At 47.5% G+C, this 23,186-nt stretch overlaps 1 protein-coding gene across 2 annotated transcripts in view; it reads left to right on the plus strand.

Annotated features, from left to right (window-relative positions):
• DDX31 (DEAD-box helicase 31) overlaps positions 1-23,186 on the plus strand; it is a 57,053-nt gene that overhangs the window by 16,319 nt on the left and 17,548 nt on the right. Inside the window, exons 12-18 of one of the 2 annotated variants that reach the window (XM_066580172.1) lie at positions 1,260-1,483; positions 2,047-2,196; positions 4,636-4,695; positions 8,555-8,605; positions 13,952-14,091; positions 15,706-15,781; positions 22,415-22,526. In XM_066580172.1, the coding sequence (XP_066436269.1) occupies positions 1,260-1,483; positions 2,047-2,196; positions 4,636-4,695; positions 8,555-8,605; positions 13,952-14,091; positions 15,706-15,781; positions 22,415-22,526 (813 nt within the window). The remainder of the gene's footprint in view (positions 1-1,259; positions 1,484-2,046; positions 2,197-4,635; positions 4,696-8,554; positions 8,606-13,951; positions 14,092-15,705; positions 15,782-22,414; positions 22,527-23,186) is intronic. The other variant, XM_066580173.1, reaches the window with a different exon arrangement.

Genomic DNA, 23,186 nt, shown 5'->3' on the forward strand with positions numbered 1-23,186 from the left:
CTGCTGAGCCATGTATCTAATCCTATCCTGTGTGATTCTGTCCACTGAATGCCTGTATCTAATCCTATCCTGTGTGATACTGTCTGCTGAGCCGTGTATCTAATCCTATCCTGTGTGATACTGTCTGCTGAGCTGTGTATCTAATCCCATCCTGTGTGATACTGTCTGCTGAGCCGTGTATCTAATCCTATCCTGTGTGATACTGTCTGCTGAGCCGTGTATCTAATCCCCTCCTGTGAGCTGTGTATCTAATCCCATCACATGTGATACTGTCTCCTGAGCCATGTATCTAATCCTATCCTGTGTGATACTGCCTGCTGAGCCGTGTATCTAATCCTATCCTGTGTGATACTGTCTGCTAAGCTGCGTATCTAATCCTATCCTGTGTGATACTGTCTGCTGAGCCGTGTATCTAATCCTATCCTGTGTGATACTGTCTGCTGAGCCGTGTATCTAATCCTATCCTGTGTGATACTGTCTGCTGAGCTGTGTATCTAATCCTCTCCTGTGTGATACTGTCCGCTGAGCCGTGTATCTAATCCTATCCTGTGTGATACTGTCTGCTGTATCTAATCCTCTCCTGTGTGATACTGTCTGCTGAGCTGTGTATCTAATCCTCTCCTGTGTGATACTGTCCGCTGAGCCGTGTATCTAATCCTATCCTGTGTGATACTGTCTGCTAAGCTGTGTATCTAATCCTATCCTGTGTGATACTGTCTGCTAAGCTGTGTATCTAATCCTATCCTGTGTGATACTGTCTGCTGAGCCGTGTATCTAATCCTATCCTGTGTGATACTGTCTGCTGAGCCGTGTATCTAATCCTATCCTGTGTGATACTGTCTGCTGAGCCGTGTATCTAATCCTATCCTATGTGATACCGTCTGCTGAGCAGTGTATCTAATCCTATCCTGTGTGATAACGTCTGCTGAGCCATGTATCTAATCCTATCCTGTATGATTCTGTCCACTGAGTGGCTGTATCTAATCCTATCCTGGGTGATACTGTCTGCTATGCCGTGTATCTAATCCTATCCTGGGTGATACTGTCTGCTGTGCCGTGTATCTAATCCTATCCTGTGTGATACTGTCTGCTGAGCTGTGTAATCCTCTCCTGTGAGCTGTGTATCTAATCCCATCACGTGATACTGTCTGCTGAGCCGTGTATCTAATCCTATCCTGTGTGATACAGTCTCAAAGAACTCCCATCATGTCATTATACAGTGTTCTCCTTTCCTCGTGTGACTTCTTTCTTCCTTCCAGCGGTGACTCGGTTGGCTGACATCAGTTTACAAAACCCCATCAGTGTGACGGTGGCAGAAGATTCCACCAGTGACGTGGCCACAAACCTAAAATCCAAGGTGGAGCAGGAAGACGTGGACACGACAGGCTTTGCCATGCCGGAGAAGCTGCGCCAGCATGCGGTTGTGGTCCCCAGCAAGCTGAAGCTGGTCACGTTGTCCGCCTTTATACTGGGGAAGTGGAAGGTGAGCCGAGTCCTTAATATTTCCGCTGCCGTACCTTACATATCACATGTGGCGCCCTATTTAGGGGACTCTCCAGCTGGACTTATCTGTACGTCACATGACTGCGGACCAATCTCGGTGCTCTGTGATCTTTCCTGATTGGCTTCTGTAGTCATGTGACGTCACCGCCGTATAGAGGACCAGAGACTGGTGAAGATATAAGGGGTTAAAGGAATTCTTCAGGATTGCTAAATCTTTAATTGCAGAGGTCCAACTTTTGAGACCCCTGACAATTCCCTCAATGAAGAGGCCCTGGTGGTCCCGCGAGCGTCATGTCCCCTTCACACAGACACAATCGCTGGTACGTCGGGTGCTGCAGCTTGTGGCATTCACTAGAATATACATACCATGGACTAAAGGGGGAGCCACTTCTCATCCTGGACAACGCCTTCAGAATTTCATACTGTTTTGTGAAGCTGCTGCAGCGCCTCTTGCGATGTGCAGCAATGATGCTCTATCTGACGTGTTTTTGGGAGCCCCGAGAGCTGCACCTCTGACCTCTGTTTGTCGCTGTCCTATTCCAGTGTGATCCAAAGCCGAAGATGATCGTCTTCTTCCCAAGCTGTGAGCTGGTGGAGTTCCATCATTCGCTGCTCAGCAGCGTCCTCCCGCTGCGCAGCCCCAGAAAGGACGAGCCCGTGTTCCTGCGACTACATGGGAACATGGAGCAAGAGGTTAGTGGGTCATGTGCAATGTGAATCTGGTACCCCACATACCCCCAAAGTGTGTGCTCATTATCGTCCGGCGTCCCCCTTCCGAGTGTGGGTGCGTCGTCATGCCCACTCTGGGGAGAACAGATAACAAAGCGCCCGCACTATAGGGGATATGACCTTATGACGCACCCACGCTTGTGGGGTGACCAAATGATGATACACCAAGTCTCTCTTCCCAAAACCCTAATGTGGACATATCACCGTCCGCTGTCGTATGCATCGTGTGGGCGCATCCTTGACTAGTTTCCCTCAAGCCCACCCTCTTTCCCACTAAGTGTGGGTATGTCGCCATCCGGTCTTCCCTAACCTCCTCCCAGTATGGGCATGCCATTGTGTTGGCATTGCTATTTTAGCTATACACTGGATAATACCACTGCCATAAGGTATAGTAGTTGTATATGCCCTCCTTGTTGTTTACATTATTGCCGAGCTGTAGCGGCAGCCTCCTGACCTCTCTGCACAATACATGTCCCATCAGCAGCAGCTTCGGTGGTTCTGTGCGCCTCCATCCTCTCCACCATCTGAGGGTCTGTATTCGGACTAATCCTCTCCTTACCAGCTGCTCCCAGCCTTGTTGGCCGCCTCCCAGGGAGGGCAAGGCATGGGGGGCAATTAATTCCTGATGTCCTCACATTAGGAGCCTTAATGGAACTAAACAGGGACTCCCAGATGGCGGCACTCCATCCCACCCTGGACGCAAATTAATAGCATCCTGCCCTGTTATTGTAACCCCCCCCCCCCCCCAGTACGTGGCGGGACAATGCTGGCTTATTAAGGAGGCGCAAATCATCCCAGTAACCCGATCCCTTTAATCTTCCCAGCAGGATATAAAAGCACTGTAGTCCCCAACCAGAACTTTCACTTTTTTAACCCCTTCTCTGCCAAAGCAACTGGAGCTCAGTTAGCGAAAAGCAGGAGTCTATATACATTTTATCCGACTTCAGTCGTGTTCACTTGGCCAAATTGCATTGGAAAAATCTGATGCTGATTTCGAAAGAAATTTGCATTTAAAAACAGATTTAATTACAGATTCCACGTCGTTAAAGGGGTTGTCCCGCGAAACAAAGTGGGTCTATACACTTCTGTATGGCCATATTAATGCACTTTGTAATGTACATCGTGCATTAATTATGAGCCATACAGAAGTTATCAGAAATTTTTCACTTACCTGTTCCGTTGCTAGCGTCCTCGTTTCCATGGAGCCGTCTAATTTTCAGCGTCTAATCGCTAGATTAGACGCGCTTGCGCAGTCCGGGTCTTCTTCTTTTCTGAATGGGGCCGCTCGTGCCGGAGAGCGGCTCCTGGTAGCTCCGCCTCGTCACGTACCGATTCCAGCCAATCAGGAGGCTGGAATCGGCAATGGACCGCACAGAAGCCCTGCGGTCCACCGAGGGAGAAGATCCCGGCGGCCATCTTCAGCAGGTAAGTAAGAAGTCACCGGAGCGCGGGGATTCAGGTAAGCACTGTCCAGTGTTCTTGTTTAACCCCTGCATCGGGGTTGTCTCGCGCCGAACGGGGGGGCTGTTGAAAAAAAAAAAACCCGTTTCGGCGCGGGACAACCCCTTTAACTGATGTCGCTGCACTTTCTTTTTTTTTCCCCATAACAGAGATTTTAAATCCTCGCTGTATAGACTATGGCATCTATTTCCATTCAAGCAAATAGGACACAGATTTGCAATGGAGACCGCAGTCTGCAATTACAAGCGCCGTCCACTACACGGGTCAAAGCAGCAGCTTTCACTCTGACCCATGTATTGTAGCGCTACTAGCGGGTGCCCGATCAGCTGATCATCTGGAGTCCTGAGCGGCGGATCCCTGCCACTCAACTATTGATGACTGAGGATAAGGCTGCCTGTCCACGGGCGAGTTTGAATTGCGTTCCCCGCGACGATAATCAAGCCGCGGAGAACGCAGTGAACGCTTTCCATAGCATTGCTATAGAGAGCGCAACCCCCTGTCCGCAAGCGGAGAATCATTGTGATTCTCCGCTCGTGGCCGGCACATCGCAGCATGCTGTGATGTCCCGCGATTCTCTGCGGGCAGCCTATCTGTCAGACAGCGGAGATCCGAAGTAATCTATAGTATTTGTTTTGAATACCCCTTTAAGAGATAAAGTAGACTAGAAAGTTGCAGAACTTTTCATTATACGACTGTGATTCCCTACCGGACGTCCCCCTAAGTCAGGCGGTGAATATGCTCCATTATAGCTCAGTGCCCACTAATGTAACCACATACGTCTCTTCCAAGTGCTAGAAGTCTGTTCACATCAGTAGGAAAGCTGGGTGACGACCCTTGTTGAAGCTGGAAGCAAGTTAAGTTTGATTGTCACCCAGATAGAACTGATGGCGTAGAGACTCCTTCCTGTAGTAGAAGCTTTATACTGTGTATTCTGCATTACAGGAAAGGACGACCGTCTTCCAGCAGTTCACGGCAGCCAGGGCTGGGATACTTCTGTGTACGGTGAGTAGATGTGCAATTACCGTGTGTGTGTGTACCCGGGTCAGCCTGACCGCAGGCGCCCGTTATGTGTACGACACCTAACAAATGCGCATTAGGGTGCGTTCACACTTTATCAAAATGCTGCGGATCCGCAGCAAAATCTGCAGCGTTTCCACGTCAAAAACTCTCTCAAATCTGCACCATTGGCATGGATTTTTACTCTGATTCATCCATAGACCCTCAGCTCATTTCCGCCACTGGCGTCCTGTATTGACATTGCCTATGATCGCTGTAATAAGTGATAAGGCATTGCAGGAGAGAAGTCCTGCAATGCCTTAGCATAGCGATCATCGGTGGAATGGTGTAAGTCCCTCAGAGGGACACAAATGGTGTTTAAAAAAAAAAAAAGATCAAAATAATGTGCAAAAAATAAAAATGTAAAAAAGAAATCTTTTTTTGGCGAAAAATAAATAAATAAAATTCCACATATTTGGTAACGGTAACGACGCGTACAACAAGTTGAACATGCTTTTTATCCTACACGGCAAAAAGCGTTAAATAAAAAAAGTGAGGAAAAATGCTAATTTTTAGCATTTTGCCTCCCAAAAAAACACAATAAAAGTGATCAAAAAAGCCTTATGTACCCCAAAATGGTACTAATGAAAACTACAGCTTGTCTCACAAAAATAAGCCCTCACAGAGCTCCGTCCAAGGAAAATCAAAAAGTTATAGGACTTGCAGCGATTTAGAAAAATATTTTTGTGAAAAAAAGTTTTTATTGCAGAAAAGTAGAAAAACCTAAAAAAAATATAAGACTCTTATCGTTGTCATTGTATCGGCCGGCAGAAAGTACGTATCGTGTCATTTATGCTGCATGATTAACGCTTAAAAAAAAATTCTACAGCAGGATTGCTTTGTTTTCTCTCCCTGCGAACATAAAAAAAAAATAAAAAGTTTTACAATATAGTCTATGTACCCAAAAATGGCACCGATAAAAACTACAGCTCGCCACGCACAAAAAAAAGCCCTTATACGGCCGCATCGACGGAAAAATAAAAAAGTTATGGCTTTTGAAAAATGGAGATTAAAGTCTGCCAAAAATTGTTGCATCCTTGAGCCCAAAATAGGCCATGTCCTTAAGGGGTTAAAGGCGTTGTGCCAAGATAGAATGTCATCCCCTGCCCACAGGATAGGGTAGATCTTTGTGATCTGTGTGGGTCCGAACACTGGGACCCCCATCAATCCGCAGAACTGGGGATCCTGAAGGTCCCTGCATGAATGGAGTGGAGGTTGAGCATGCACACGGCCGCTGTAGCCATTGCAAGAGACCGGCAAGCACTTTGGCTATCGCTGGCACTGCTGTTGAAATGAATGAAGCGACTATGCACAAGTGCAGCCTCTGTAACGTTCATTCCTGGTTGCATCGGACTCTTGTTCCCCGGTTTGTTGCGGGTCCCAGCGGTCAGATGTTCTCGGGATTGGTGAGGGTCCCAGCGGTCAGATGTTCTCGGGATGGGTGAGCGTTCCACCAATCAGAAAGATCTGACCTATCCTGTGGATAGAGGGCAACGTGTTTGCCCCTTTAAAAAAAACTCCCATTCTTTAATTGCCCACCAATCCCGCATAGTTTCTCCTGTGTGTCCTAGTTGACCACCTGCCAGCATGTGATCGTGGCAGCCAATCACTGGCTCACTGATGGCAGTCATTATGGCACGTGGCTGTAGCGGTCACACATGGCAGCGTGCAAGCAAAGACCATCGTGGGACCCCTGGAGAGTCTGCGCTGAATAAATAGCAGATTGATCACAAGGGGGAGGGGGGGTTTAGTCATATTTGCGCGTTGCTGCAACCTCCGGCGTATTGAAGACCGCAGGTAGGTGGTATTTAATAAAGATATCAACGAGGCAGGAGGTAGCCAAATCACCTCCTGCTCTGACTGGGATGTAATTCTGTGAAAGCAAGCAGCGGTGCTACAAACACATATAGCAGTTTTATTGTCCACCCCGTACGCGATTACAGGTTGGTTGTATTTCCCCTATTGGAGCAGCGGCCTGCTTGGCTGTGTTATCAGCTTACTCCCGCTTAATTCAGTGTAGATGAGGTTATTGCCCTTCATGCAATTTCCCGACTTCTGTGTGCTGCTTCATGTATAGTAAACCTCCAGTCGCCTTTCTCCGACTCCACAGACCTTGCGTAGACCTTGGATGAAGGAGGAAGACCCAGTTGTCAGATCGCGGCAGCACCTCCTCCTCGTGCCTGGCCCTTGTATGCCCTTCATCTCCCCTCCGCTGGCAGGCGACGGCTGAGTTTAATATCCCTTCTTTGCGGCTCTGGCACAATTCAGCAGCAGCCAGTTTGTGATCGCCATCGTACGGCCGCCAGCCTGCTGCACGCTACAGAAGGCAGCGCAATTAGCTACCTAATCGTGGCAGCTGTTGATCGGAGAACGTGTGAAGCTTGGAGCGTCCTACCCACCGCCAACTTGTAAATTACAGCCATCTAGAGTAATTAGTGCCGAAAACGGCTTATCCAGGAGGAGGAGGAACTCGCTGATTAACCGCTTAGGCGCCACGAGAGGAGACTGCGCCGCGTCCCTCAATCGGACAGCTAGATTGTCCGGGGCGTAATGACACACTTAAGTCAAAGATATTCTTAGCAAGTTGGAACGGTGCGGCGGGTAAATAGATGATTTGACTGGCGCAGCTCAGACTTAGTTCTGCTTGCTTGAGCTTCCTCCGCGAGCCCTGGAAGGCACAGATGGAAATCAGCTTGCTCAGGTGCCCGCCTGTCAGCCGGATTAAAATGACTCATTTATTTACCGTGGAAGCGCACCCAGTATGGCAGCTAGCAGGACGAAGAGCTCCGCCAGAGAGATGGAGGTAGCCGTCCCGCCCTTTCCGTCCTGCCAAAAGTCATTATTGCCGAGCGTAGAGAGGCCGCAGCAGGGGAGGGTCCCCCGCCGTTACGGCGACAGATTGGGCTGAGTAATAACGTCAGGCTGAGCCGAGCACGGGAGGCCAAGACTCTTGGCTGGAGGCACCAGAATATGGCAACACGAGTTAACGTGGCTGAGTAAACAGCAAAACATTTTCTAAATGACCTTTTTGCTTCTCTCTCTCCTCGTCCCTCCTCCCAATCTGAAGATGAGCTGTAGATAGGCGCTGCGCCAGGAACAAGCAAGATGGATGCGCTAAATTCTGCTGCAGTCTGGGGTTACATTGGAGGAAAGTCGGCCTCATCCCATGCAGCAATGACTGTCCTTCCTGCGCACGGACCTCTCAGCGATGCTCCCATTACCCTTCAGTTGTACCATCGCTTGTGTTGTGTCAGAGACGCACGAAAATACCCATGTTTTATGAGCAGTGCACCCGTGGCACAAGGGCGGCATCAGTGCAGTTGTCTCTTGGGGATGGGGGGCATTAGTGCAAATTGACCCCAGTGTCGCGAGGGCCCATCAGTGCAGCCCAGGTCCGGGGTGGGTGCCCATCAGTGCATCCTGTGCTGTGGGGTAAGTATCAGTTCAGCCTATGTCGTAGTGGATGCGGGAGTAAAGCATCAGTGCGGGCCCGTATGGTAGGATGGGGGGCAATACTGCAGCCCGTGTCATGGAGGGGGGAGCATCAGTGCAACCCGTGGTGTGGGGAAGGGCATGTTGTGGGGGGCGTCAATGAGGGCCCAGCACCAGTGTTGTAAAGGATGCATCAGTGCAGGCCTGGCACCAATGTCATAGGGGGCGCATCAGTGCAGGCCTGGCATCCATGGCATTGAAGCACATACACATATGCTACTGTGCACCGCGATTATATGTGAACCCAAATGCACCCCCACTACTCTGCCGTATGACGGCATCTGCTCTAATGCTTCCGTTCTCTCTCTTGCAGGACGTTGCTGCCCGGGGACTGGATCTGCCCCAAGTTACCTGGATTGTACAGGTGAGTCTTTCTCTATAGATGAGTAGGGAGGCTGAAGGGTTTCACTCCGTTCTTCACCATAAAACTCTCCCTACTGGACGGATCGCGGCTCTCCTCCCTTACTGCTCCTCACCTGAAATACTCTGTGCTGCTGGGGAGGAACTTTGTTCTTTATGGTATCGGTCTGCACCACGGCCCCCCCACCTCCTCAAGATCAGCCTCTGTTCAGAACCGTAATGTTATCTGACCAGCGCCTTCGCTTCTCCTAGCGTTGCATTGTAGTCTCCGTATACCGTTTTTTTTTCTTCACCGATGCCTCATGAGCAATCGCCCCTCTCCATGATCATACTTGCAGGCGGTTGTTTATCTTGCAGGATAGATGGAGTAAGGGCTGAGGCCGCTTCTAACGCAAGACGTCCCCTGTATAAATTGGGGCTGGCAGCAGACCGTGTTCCTGCGTGTATGTATATACAAACATCTCCGCTGTATATAAACTCCGTCTCTCCCTGATTCACTCATCAAGCGCCAGGCTGCAGCCTTAAGATTGCTGAGCTTGCCCGGTGTCACCTACCCATCCGTCTCCTCAGCGGTGTCTCTGAGAATAGATGCAAGCAGGCTAACGATGAGACAGGGAGCGGGGTGAGCGGGAGAGATCGGCAGAGGACAGCTTCTCTGGAGATTGGGCCCATTAGCTCCACATCTAGCATGCATTTTGTCTTCACATGTCAGAGCGGAGCGTTCCCCTGACAGCCACATCTGAACACATCCTTCTTTTCTAGTGTTAAGGAGCTGCACTGGCATCTGATATATTCCTCATAGGTTGCCGGGAAAGGCCGGGCTCCGTGTTATATGTGGGGTAATTAGAGCTCCAAGAATTCATCCCAACAATACGTCATTCACCGCACGCTCATCTCTCCCTGTCAAGATATCCATTGCAGCTCCGAGTTTTAGAATGGAGGCTGAAATATGTCTGTCTGTGTCTTACTCTATATCTGCTCAGCCCAACAGTACAGATGGGACACATCTGAATCATCATCACGACACTCCGCTTAAGAAAGTTATCGCAATGATGGGTGATGAGCACTGTGGTAGGAGAGAGGAATAGATAAAAAATACTTCTCTATATAGTACAAAACTGTAGTACTGCCCCCTATGTACAAGAATATAACTACTATAATACTGCCCCCTATGTACAAGAATATAACTACTATAATACTGCCCCCTATGTACAAGAATATAACTACTATAATACTGCCCCCTATGTACAAGAATATAACTACTATAATACTGCCCCCTATGTACAAGAATATAACTACTATAATACTGCCCCCTATGTACAAGAATATAACTACTATAATACTGCCCCCTATGTACAAGAATAGAACTACTATAATACTGCCCCCTATGTACAAGAATAGAACTACTATAATACTGCCCCCTATGTACAAGAATATAACTACTATAATACTGCCTCCTATGTACAAGAGTATAGCTACTATAATACTGCCCCCTATGTACAAGAATATAACTACTATAATACTGCCTCCTATGTACAAGAGTATAGCTACTATAATACTGCCCCCTATGTACAAGAATAGAACTACTATAATACTGCCTCCTATGTACAAGAGTATAGCTACTATAATACTGCCCCCTATGTACAAGAATAGAACTACTATAATACTGCCCCCTATGTACAAGAATATAACTACTATAATACTGCCCCCTATGTACAAGAATATAACTACTATAATACTGCCCCCTATGTACAAGAATATAACTACTATAATACTGCCCCCTATATACAAGAATATAACTACTATAATACTGCCCCCTATGTACAAGAATATAACTACTATAATACTGCTCCCTATGTACAAGAATATAACTACTATAATACTGCCTCCTATGTACAAGAATATAACTACTATAATACTGCCCCCTATGTACAAGAATATAACTACTATAATACTGCCCCCCTATGTACAAGAATATAACTACTATGATACTGCGCCCTATGTACAAGAATATAACTACTATAATACTGCCCCCTATGTACAGGAATATAACTACTATAATACTGCTCCTATGTACAGGAATATAACTACTATAATACTGCCCCCTATGTACAAGAATATAACTACTATATTACTGCCCCCTATGTACAAGAATATAACTACTATATTACTGCCCCCTGTGTACAAGAATATAACTACTATAATACTGCCCCCTATGTACAAGAATATAACTACTATAATACTGCCCCCTGTGTACAAGAATATAACTACTATAATACTGCTCCTATGTACAGGAATATAACTACTATAATACTGCCCCCTATGTACAAGAATATAACTACTATATTACTGCCCCCTATGTACAAGAATATAACTACTATATTACTGCCCCCTGTGTACAAGAATATAACTACTATAATACTGCCCCCTATGTACAAGAATATAACTACTATAATACTGCCCCTATGTACAAGAATATAACTACTATAATACTGCCCCCTATGTACAAGAATATAACTACTATATTACTGCCCCCTGTGTACAAGAATATAACTACTATAATACTGCCCCCTATGTACAAGAATATAACTACTATAATACTGCCCCCTGTGTACAAGAATATAACTACTATAATATTGCCCCCTATGTACAAGAATATAACTACTATAATACTGCTCCTATGTACAGGAATATAACTACTATAATACTGCCCCCTATGTACAAGAATATAACTACTATATTACTGCCCCCTGTGTACAAGAATATAACTACTATAATCCTGCCCCCTATGTACAAGAATATAACTACTATAATACTGCCCCCTATGTACAAGAATATAACTACTATAATACTGCCCCCTATGTACAAGAATATAACTACTATAATACTGCCCCCTATGTACAAGAATATAACTACTATAATACTGCCCCTATGTACAAGAATATAACTACTATAATACTGCCTCCTATGTACAAGAATATAACTACTATAATACTGCCCCCCTATGTACAAGAATATAACTACTATGATACTGCGCCCTATGTACAAAAATAGAACTACTATAATACTGCTCACCATATACAAGAATATAACTACTATAATATTGCCCCCTATGTACAAGAATATAACTACTATAATACTGCCCCCTATGTACAGGAATATAACTACTATAATACTGCTCCTATGTACAGGAATATAACTACTATAATACTGCCCCCTATGTACAAGAATATAACTACTATAATACTGCCCCCTATGTACAAGAATATAACTACTATAATACTGCCCCCTATGTACAAGAATATAACTACTATAATACTGCCCTCTATGTACAAGAATATAACTACTATATTACTGCCCCCTATGTACAAGAATATAACTACTATAATACTACCCCCTATGTACAAGAATATAACTACTATAATACTGCCCCCTGTGTACAAGAATATAACTACTATAATACTGCCCCCTATGTACAAGAATATAACTACTATAATACTGCCCCCTATGTACCAGAATATAACTACTATAATACTGTATCCTATGTACCAGAATATAACTACTATAATACTGTATCCTATGTACAAGAATATAACTACTGTAATACTGCCCCCCTATGTACAAGAATATAACTACTATAATACTGCTCCCTATGTACAAGAATATAACTACTATAATACTACCCCCTATGTACAAGAATATAACTACTATAATACTGCCCCCTATGTACAAGAATATAACTACTATAATACTGCCCCCTATGTACAAGAATATAACTACTATAATACTGCCTCCTATGTACAACAATATAACTACTATAATACTGCTCCCTATGTACAAGAATATAACTACTATAATACTGCCCCCTATGTACAAGAATATAACTACTATAATACTGCCCTCTATGTACAAGAATATAACTACTATAATACTGCCCCTATGTACAACAATATAACTACTATAATACTGCCTCCTATGTACAAGAATATAACTACTATAATACTGCCTCCTATGTACAAGAATATAACTACTATAATACTGCCCTCTATGTACAAGAATATAACTACTATAATACTGCTCCCTATGTACAAGAATATAACTACTATAATACTGCCCCCTATGTACAAGAATATAACTACTATAATACTGCCCCCTATGTACAAGAATATAACTACTATAATACTGCCTGCTATGTACAAGAATATAACTACTATAATACTGCCCCCTATGTACAAGAATATAACTACTATAATACTGCGCCTTATGATTAAAGAAGAAAAACCTTCTGCACTGGAATAAATCTTTTATCTGGACGTTAAACTGTTCAAATTTGCAGATGACACAATGCTAGGAGGGACAGCGAAGAGAAGAGTTCAAAAAATCTAGAAAAGCTTGCACAGTGGGCGGCGACTAACAGAATGGTATTAACAAGGAGAAATGCAAAGTCCTACATCTGGGCAAAAATGAAGACAGCAAATACAGAATGGGAGGAATTGTGCTAAGCAGCCGCACATGTGAAAAAGACTTGGGTATACTAATAGATCACAGACTGATCATGAGCCAACAATGTGATGCAGCAGCCAAAAAGGCAGGCATAATCCTGGGATGTATTAGAGAAGCATAGAGTCTAGATCATGTGAGGTCATTATCACCCTCTACTCTTCCTTAGTCAGACCTCATCTGGAATACTGGGTCCAGTTCTCAGCACCTCACTTTAAAAAAGACATAGACAAACTGGAGCAAGTTCAGAGAAGAGTTACCAAGATGGTGAGCGGTCTGCAAATCATGTCCTATGAGGAACGGTTAAAGGATCTGGGAATGTATAGCAGAAGAGAAGGCTGAGAGGAGACTTAATAGCTGTCTACAAATATCTGAAGGGCTGTCACAGTGCAGAGGGATCAGCCCTATTCTCATCTGCACAAGGAAAGACTAGAAGCAATGGCATGACACTGAAAGGGAGGAGACACAGATTAGATATTAGACAGTGAGGGGGATCAGTGAGTGGAACAGGTTACCATGGGAGGTGGGGAGTTCTCCTGCAATGGAAGTCTTCAGAGGCCGGACAGACATCTGTCTGGGATGATTTAGTGATCCTGCACTGAGCAGGGGGTCGGACCCGATGACCCTGGAGGTCCCTTCCACCTCTACCAGTCTAGGATTCTATGATCTGAAGCTTTATTGAATGTCATCCACATGATACAACTGACACCATTTGGTAGTTGTACACGTGTAACACTTAGTCGCTGACAGTGGTTCTGTGTTTTGTGTAGTGTAATATGTTCGTTGCCTCTGTGCAGTTACCGTCTAATGACCCTGTGTAAGATGTGAGTCTATTCATTGCCCACCACAGTACAATGCTCCATTAACTGCCACAGAGTACATTCACCGTGTCGGACGCACTGCCAGGCTCGGCGCCCGTGGAAGCAGTTTGCTCCTCCTAATGCCATCAGAGGCTGAATACATTCAAACATTGGGGAACCACAAGATCAGGTAAGAAACCTACTCAGCAAAATTAGGTTTGGGCTTGTATTAGCACTTTTTATCTTATGGGGGCGCTGTTTACTGTGAAGACCACTGTATGACCTGATGGGACAATTAGCCCCTTTGTGACTGACCCCCGCCAATCTGATTTAAACCTGCAAATACATTTTTTTAAGGCGGTGGCTTGGCTGACTACTGACAGCGGGGCTCCTGCTCTATAAGCCAGGAACAGAGGAACCTCAGATCATGGCATTTTAACCCCTTACATGCTGCAATCGATAGCAACTGCAGTAAGCAGAGAACAGGGGGGGGGGGCTCTGTCACACATCAGCACCCTGCAGTGCAACTGCAGTAAGCAGAGAACGGGGGGGGGGGGGGGGGGGGCGATTCCAAAGGCAGTCAGACGCCTCCCAAAGGCCACCATGTCCGCCATGTAACTCAGTCTGTTAGACTCCGCCTCTGGCAGAGTCCAATAGGGTGATGTCATAGGCTTAGTAGAATGCACTACATAAGTAATGCAGTGTACTATCCTAGCAATCGAACAATCACATCTTTAGGTCCCCCTGAGGGTCTACAAAACTAAGGCCAAAAAAGTTCCATAAAGTTTGATTTAAAAAAATTCAGTTTAAATAAATACATTTTTCACCACAAAAAACTTTTTCTAAATGGATAAAATACTCCCTAAGGCTGGGTTCACACGGGGCGGAATTGCTGCGGAAATTCCGTCCGGGATTTTGCCGCGGCAAATCCGCCTGCGGCCACTAATCCCGGGATTGGCTAGCCATGTGGACGAGATTTCTGAGAAATCTCGTCCACACGGGACGGCAAATCCGTTGCGGCAAAGCTGGCAGAAGCCTGCACTGCGGCGCGGATTAGCCAGCCGCAGCATGCTCATTCTTTTTCTTCCTCCGCTGCGGCCGCGCTCTCCTCTATGGGAGCGCCGGCCGCAGTGGAAGAGCGCAGCGCTTCTCCCAGCGGAAATCTCACGGTTTTTCGCTGCGGCCAAAACCGCGAGATTTCCGCCGGGAATCCGGCTTGTGAGAACCCAAGCTAAAAATGTTAATGCGCAACATGTAACCGGCATGACCGCAACCGGAACAACACAATGACGATATGTTATTTAACCCCATCTGTATAAACGTGGTGTCGCAGTAATCGTGACGAACGGGTAAGAAAGGGATCTGGATATTTTTACTGAACGGCGAGCGCTGTAAATACAAGACCCCAAAACAACGTCGGAATCTCTGGGGGGCTTCCCCTCCTACACCAAAAAATGTAATAAAACTCTCCAATCCGTTATATGAACCCCGGAGTGCGGCCGGTACAATATAGAACTTGTGGCACAGATTTAGGGCTCCTGCTATGTGCTGATATAGGCCGGTCATGAAGGGGTTAAAGAGCATTCGATGGGGTAGAGCAGTTCCAGAGATGTCGCCCTGCGGTGATGGACCTCAGTGTGAAAGCACAATTGGCCCTGTTGGGGGCGGTGGGGATGGTCTTCTGTCACCCGGTCACCCTCCTCCACGGGTTCCCCCGCTGCTCTGCCCGTTACTTAGTATCACGTCTGGGTTTGATGCCCGCAGACGCTCCTTCTAAGGGTTTGTTTCCTCTTCTCATTCTCAGCATTTCAGAGATGAAGATGGAGGAGATCTTGTCCGACCTGCTGCTGGAGGACTTCCTGATAATCCGTCGAGGGAAGGTAAGAAGCTGCATCCAGGACCTAGTCGCCAGGGACAAGATGGCATGTCTGCACCAGCTATTGGTTTTTGTTATTGTCCTGGTATGAAAATGAGAAGATGCAGGAGGTTTACCATGTAAAACTGATCTGTGTTCCTCCACTTAATTCACAATCCCATTTTGGGCTCCACCAGCAAAATAGTGAGTGCAGCTCTGGGGTATAATATAGGATGTAACTCAGGATCAGTACAGGATAAGTAATGTATGTACACAGTGACTCCACCAACAGAATAGTGAGTGCAGCTCTGGGGTATAATATAGGATGTAACTCAGGATCAGTACAGGATAAGTAATGTATGTACACAGTGACTCCACCAGCAGAATAGTGAGTGCAGCTCTGCAGTATAATATAGGATGTAACTCAGGATCAGTACAGGATAAGTAATGTATGTACACAGTGACTCCAACCAGCAGAATAGTGAGCGCAGCTCTGGAGTATAATACAGGATGTAACTCAGGATCAGTACAGGATAAGTAATGTATGTACACAGTGACTCCACCAGCAGAATAGTGAGTGCAGCTCTGGGGTATAATATAGGATGTAACTCAGGATCAGTACAGGATAAGTAATGTATGTACACAGTGACTCCACCAGCAGAATAGTGAGTGCAGCTCTGGGGTATAATATAGGATGTAACTCAGGATCAGTACAGGATAAGTAATATATGTACACAGTGACTCCACCAGCAGAATAGTGAGTGCAGCTCTGGAGTATAATACAGGATGTAACTCAGGATCAGTACAGGATAAGTAATGTATGTACACAGTGACTCTACCAGCAGAATAGTGAGTGCAGCTCTGGAGTATAATACAGGATGTAACTCAGGATCAGTACAGGATAAGTAATGTATGTACACAGTGACTCCACCAGCAGAATAGTGAGTGCAGCTCTGGAGTATAATACAGGATGTGACTCAGGATCAGTACAGGATAAGTAATGTATGTACACAGTGACTCCACCAGCAGAATAGTGAGTGCAGCTCTGGAGTATAATACAGGATGTAACTCGGGATCAGTGCTGTATTTATCACCTTCTCGTCATTTAGGAGGTATTATGACTGCTGGAGTTTTGGAGTCAAGTTTCCTAGAGAGGGGTTATTAGTAGTTTGGGATAAGTAAGATCACTGGGGTTAAAGGGAAACCGTCTCGACCCCCACAGCACCATAAACTAAGTCACAGTGTGATTAGGGGATGTGTCAGTATGCTGGATGATGTATTTTTTATACTCTCATGCCCCCACAATCCAGCGGTGTGCCCCCCTCCTCACAGTGCGGTGCATGCACTCTCTCACATAGACTTGTATAGAAGAACATGCAAACGGGATTCTGAAGAGTCGTGTTTGCAGTGTCGGCGCGATCTTCAGTGGGTCACGTCCCCTAACTTAGCTTATCATGCTGGGAGGATGTGATGGGTTCACAGCTGACTACAGACGATCCCCACTTGTACCCTAAACCTGCATACGTGGCGTCCATCCTCTGGCCATATAGAACTGCATGAAGCCGCTGCTGGTCACCGGGGGTCCAGGTAGCCTCTGTATGAAGCCACTGCTGGTCGCCAGGCTCTGGGTAGCCTCTGCATGAAGCGGCTCCTGGTCGCCAGGCTCTGGGTAGCCTCTGCATGAAGCGGCTCCTGGTCGCCAGGCTCTGGGTAGCCTCTGCATGAAGCGGCTCCTGGTCGCCAGGCTCTGGGTAGCCTCTGCATGAAGCTGCTCCTGGTCGCCCGGCTCTGGGTAGCCTCTGCATGAAGCGGCTCCTGGTCGCCAGGCTCTGGGTAGCCTCTGCATGAAGCGGCTCCTGGTCGCCAGGCTCTGGGTAGCCTCTGCATGAAGCGGCTCCTGGTCGCCAGGCTCTGGGTAGCCTCTGCATGAAGCTGCTCCTGGTCGCCCGGCTCTGGGTAGCCTCTGCAATGAAGACGCTCCTGGTCGCCAGGCACTTGGTAGCCTCTGCATAAGGCTATTCCTGGTCGCCAGGCTCTGGGTAGCCTCTGCATGAAGCGGCTCCTGGTCACCCGGCTCTGGGTAGCCTCTGCATGAAGGGGCTCCTGGTCGCCAGGCTCTGGGTAGCCTCTGCATGAAGCGGCTCCTGGTCGCCTGGCTCTGGGTAGCCTCTGCATGAAGCGGCTCCTGGTCGCCAGGCTCTGGGTAGCCTCTGCATGAAGCGGCTCCTGGTCGCCAGGCTCTGGGTAGCCTCTGCATGAAGCGGCTCCTGGTCGCCAGGCTCTGGGTAGCCTCTGCATGAAGCTGCTCCTGGTCGCCTGGCTCTGGGTAGCCTCTGCATGAAGACGCTCCTGGTCGCCAGGCTCTGGGTAGCCTCTGCATGAAGCGGCTCCTGGTCGCCAGGCTCTGGGTAGCCTCTGCATGAAGCTGCTCCTGGTCGCCCGGCTCTGGGTAGCCTCTGCAATGAAGACGCTCCTGGTCGCCAGGCACTTGGTAGCCTCTGCATAAGGCTATTCCTGGTCGCCAGGCTCTGGGTAGCCTCTGCATGAAGCGGCTCCTGGTCACCCGGCTCTGGGTAGCCTCTGCATGAAGGGGCTCCTGGTCGCCAGGCTCTGGGTAGCCTCTGCATGAAGCGGCTCCTGGTCGCCTGGCTCTGGGTAGCCTCTGCATGAAGCGGCTCCTGGTCGCCAGGCTCTGGGTAGCCTCTGCATGAAGCGGCTCCTGGTCGCCAGGCTCTGGGTAGCCTCTGCATGAAGCGGCTCCTGGTCGCCAGGCTCTGGGTAGCCTCTGCATGAAGCTGCTCCTGGTCGCCTGGCTCTGGGTAGCCTCTGCATGAAGACGCTCCTGGTCGCCAGGCTCTGGGTAGCCTCTGCATGAAGCTGCTCCTGGTCGCCAGGCTCTGGGTAGCCTCTGCATGAAGCTGCTTCTGGTCGCCAGGCTCTGGGTAGCCTCTGCATGAAGACGCTCCTGGTCGCCAGGCTCTGGGTAGCCTCTGCATGAAGCTGCTCCTGGTCGCCAGGCTCTGGGTAGCCCCTGCATGAAGCTGCTCCTGGTCGCCAGGCTCTGGGTAGCCTCTGCATGAAGCTGCTCCTGGTCGCCAGGCTCTGGGTAGCCTCTGCATGAAGCTGTTCCTAGTTGCTGATCTTCGGGTAGCCTACGTAGTGCGGCCTGGACACAGCAGTTATAATGTAGCAGGTGGAGAAAGAAGAGATGTTACTTAAGGAGAGCTTCGCTCCGGAGGGGGGGGGATGCATCCCCGAGCTTCTCCCCCTCCCTTTGTAATATATTGTCATATTACCACTAATCCCCTGGCAGTTGTGACATTGAGACAAGTCATCTGTCACTTAAGATTGAGCGCTCTTTAATTTCCTCGCAGCGCTCGCAGCAGGGCAGGCTTCAATTTGAGGTCTTTATTGGAATTCTTGAAGACTCTCTCGCCTTTTTCCTGCGGATCTCAGATCTATTCTGAGCCCCGTTACAGAAAGTCTACAGTAACCAACAGAGGGATTGAGCCGCGGCTTCGGCTCTGTTTATTTAACGCTTTAGCGGGATTTTCCCCCCCGCTCGCTCACCCCCCCGGCCGGCCGGCTTTCCAATATTACTTTAACAAGTTTGTTGTGTTCACACCGACCCCCGTTACCTCTCCGCCCTGCCGCTCCCCGGCTCCGCCGGCCCCTCTCCTCCTCTCACTAATCTCTGGGGGTTGTGTGAGGAGAGGGAGGAGAGGCGAGATAAGCTGGATTATTTTTTCGTATTTCCTGCGTTATTAAAGTGCTTTAGTTTTAATATCGGTGGATTGTGTCCACCTGGGGAGACGGGTAACTTGCGCAATTTTGCATTAATATTAAAAAAATAATAATAGAAATGAGCAAAAGTTACAGTGAAAAGCGGGACTTAAAGGGACAGGCGCTTACCGAGCCACTGGGAGATATCTGACGGCGGATATGTGGGAGAATCAGTCCTAGCCGAGCATTCAGGTTTGTGATGTTATTACGCTAAGGCCGTGTCCACACGGGGGCGGAGCCTCTGCATGGAACTTGATATGTGGCGCGGAATGTACGACCGCGTTTACGCTGCGCAAACTGCCTCCTAATCAAGGGGTGAAATCCGCATTGAAAACCCAGGCAAAATCTGCAGCAATTGGTGCCGCTCTGATGCCGACTTTCAGCTGCAGAATGTTCGATGCGGAGGTCTCACAACGGCCTAAAGGGGAAGTGTTGGTGGGGGAAGCAGTCACGCTTCAATCTGGCTTTTTTTCCCCCTTTTCCTCAGTTTTTACAAGGTCTCTGCTTGCTGTCAGTGAATGGGGAGCACTTGTTTACATCAAAAGGCTGAAACCCTGACTAAAAGTACATTCATATGTAGCAGAAATGGTGCGGATTGTCCTCTGCGAAGAATCCGCACCAACATTAAAAATATGCACCTCTGTTTCATTAAAAAACAGGTCAAAATGGCGCAGCACGTTGTACCGTCTCATCCCGTAAAGGGCCGCAAGCCTTGCTGGAAACTGAACAGGCCTAATTGCAGTCAATGTGTCCTTTCGGCGCCATTCGGTTTAGTCATACGGCGGCTCCATTTGAGCACGGGGTTCCGTCTTTTTCCTCTTTCACAATGGAGCTGGACAACAGAAGTGAATGAGCCCTCCAGGTACTTCACACTCAGCGAAATGCTTCGGATTTTCCGCTGCTGAGAATCTACATCAAAACCGCGCCATTGATGTAGATTTTGATACGGTTTTTGATGTGCATCCGCAGCAAATTTTATTCTTGCCATTGAAGCGGTAAAGACCGCCACGAATCCGTGTCAAGATCCCCCCACCCACCCCTAGCGGGACGGTTTTTGACATGGAAATGTACGTATCTTGGGGTGAATTTTCCATCCAGTGCGGTAAATCTGCACGATTTCCACTATTGTGAACACGCCTTAAGGGCTCGCTCACGTTGGCGCTTTTGGGTTCCCGGGGCCTGAATGGGCCCATCATGTGATGGAACTAGAAGGACCCCATTGACTGTAATGGGGTCCCTCTGGTTTCCAGCGAGGTTTGCGCCATTTTCCAGGATCTGCTGTAGGTTGCTGCACGAGTTCACTCTGTTTAACGAAACGATGCAGGATCCAAATGGAGCTTCCAGCACTGATGTGAATGAGCCCCTATTATTGCTCACAGCTGAAGGTTCGTTACAATTGTGTCTAGTCTAGATACAATTGTATCTCTGTGCCCTCCAGACTGATAGACGTCAACAAACGGCGAGAGAGATTATTTTCCTGTCTCACAGAGGATTGTGTAAACTGGATGCAATTGCAACAGGATTCAGCTGTGAGAAGTATTAGGCTGGTGCGGATTTTGGTGCAGATTTTCCGCACTGCAGAATCGGTACTAAATCTGCTACCTGGGAATACACCCTTAGGCCTCCCTCACACAGGGCGTTTGCAGAAACGCAGCGTTTATCAACGCGTTTACTGCAGATTCCGCCCCGTTTCAGCAGCGCTGGCATACTTGATGCCAGCGTTTTGGCTGTGTTTTCAGCCACGGATGCTGAAAAGAAAACAAAAAACAATGCTCACCTAGCGGCTGCAGTCCGGGACGCGGCCGCTGGTCTTTGCCGCTGATTCGGACTTCCCCTTCACTCACAAGTCTATTGCCGTAGGCCAGGTTTGAGAACCCCGCCTCCAGCAATAGAGTGCTGTGATTGGTTGTCGGCACTGGCTCGATGCCCGATCACAGCCCTTTATTGACTGTCTCAGCCAATCAGCGTCGACAAGCTCTAATTGGCTGAGACAGTCAATGAAGGGCTGTGATCGGGCATCGAGCCAGCGCCGACAACCAATCACAGCACTCTATTGCTGGAGGCGGGGTTCTCAAACCTGGCCTACGGCAATAGACTTGTGGGTGCAGGGGAAGCCCGGATCAGCGGCAGAGACCCGGACCGCAGCGGCTAGGTGAGTATTACTTTCTTTTTTTCCTCTACCTAGCTGGGATGGATTTTCGGGGTAGGGCTTCTATTGCATGCCCCCCCCCCCCCCCCGAAAATCGGTGAGCGGTTACAGCTGCCAAAAACGCGGCACCAAATGTTGCCGCGTTTTCAGCAGTGCTGAAACCGCTGCCCATTCATTTCAATGGGCGACACAGGGCTGAAAACGCCCCGTGTGAGGGTGGCCTTAAGGAACGCAAAACTCAAAGCCACGTCTCATTCTGCAGAGGCGTTCAATACTGCGTTTTATATCCCATAAAGAGAGGCTGACATTAGAGCAGGTGAAGAATATGTTGCACTTGTCTCTGTTATCAGCCACTTTCCTCTAGGGAGAGCTTGAGTCATGTTCAGCAGGGGGATATATGACTGGGATCCTCCTACGGCTCGTCACCCAGCTTTCCCAAACATGGATGCTGAAATGGCTGAATGAAGTTTGGAAGAACTTGGGAGAAAAAGAGTTAATGCAGGATGCTGCCTCGTGAGCGCCCCCGCCTCCTCCCCTCATCTTATTACAGTGTAATTTCTCTTCTTTTACCATTAATATTGGAAGGATTACCCCCGCCGGCCCTGGAGAGGAACGCCGTGTCATTATACTGTTATTAAATCTATTCTAAACGCCTTTATTATTCACCCTCCTCACTCTCCAGCTTTTAATTTAACCCTCCTCTGCTTATTCCCCCCTCCCTCCCAGAAGGCTGAGATGGCGGACCCCCAGGCTGTGCGTGAGAGGGCTACCGTTTTACAGACAAAGTTTGAAGACAACGTACACGCCAGCGCTGCAACGTCCTTATCTGCAAAGAAGGGTAAGGGCAAACCCCAGGGATGTCCTTCTAGATTTATGGTTATGATTTAGTAGTTCTGTTTCTGTACATAGGGGGCAGTATTATAGTAGTTATATTCTTGTACATAGGAGGCAGTATTATAGTAGTTATATTCTTGTACATAGGGGGCAGTATTATAGTAGTTATATTCTTGTACATAGGAGCAGTATTATAGTAGTTATATTCTTGTACATAGGGGGGCAGTATTATAGTAGTCATATTCTTGTACATAGGGGGCAGTATTATAGCAGTTATATTCTTGTACATAGGGGGCAGTATTATAGTAGTTATATTCTTGTACATAGGGGGCGGTATTATAGTAGTTATATTCTTGTACATAGGGAGCAGTATTATAGTAGTTATATTCTTGTACATAGGGGGCAGTATTATAGTAGTTATATTCTTGTACATAGGGGCCAGTATTATAGTAGTTATATTCTTGTACATAGGAGGCAGTATTATAGTAGTTATATTCTTGTACATAGAGGCAGTATTATAGTAGTTATATTCTTGTACATAGGGGGCAGTATTATAGTAGTTATATTCTTGTACATAGGGGGGCAGTATTATAGTAGTTATATTCTTGTACATAGTAGCAGTATTATAGTAGTTATATTCTTGTACATAGGGGGCAGTATTATA

The sequence above is a fragment of the Eleutherodactylus coqui genome, chromosome 10 (assembly GCF_035609145.1).
Source record: "Eleutherodactylus coqui strain aEleCoq1 chromosome 10, aEleCoq1.hap1, whole genome shotgun sequence".
Lineage (NCBI taxonomy): Eukaryota > Metazoa > Chordata > Amphibia > Anura > Eleutherodactylidae > Eleutherodactylus > Eleutherodactylus coqui.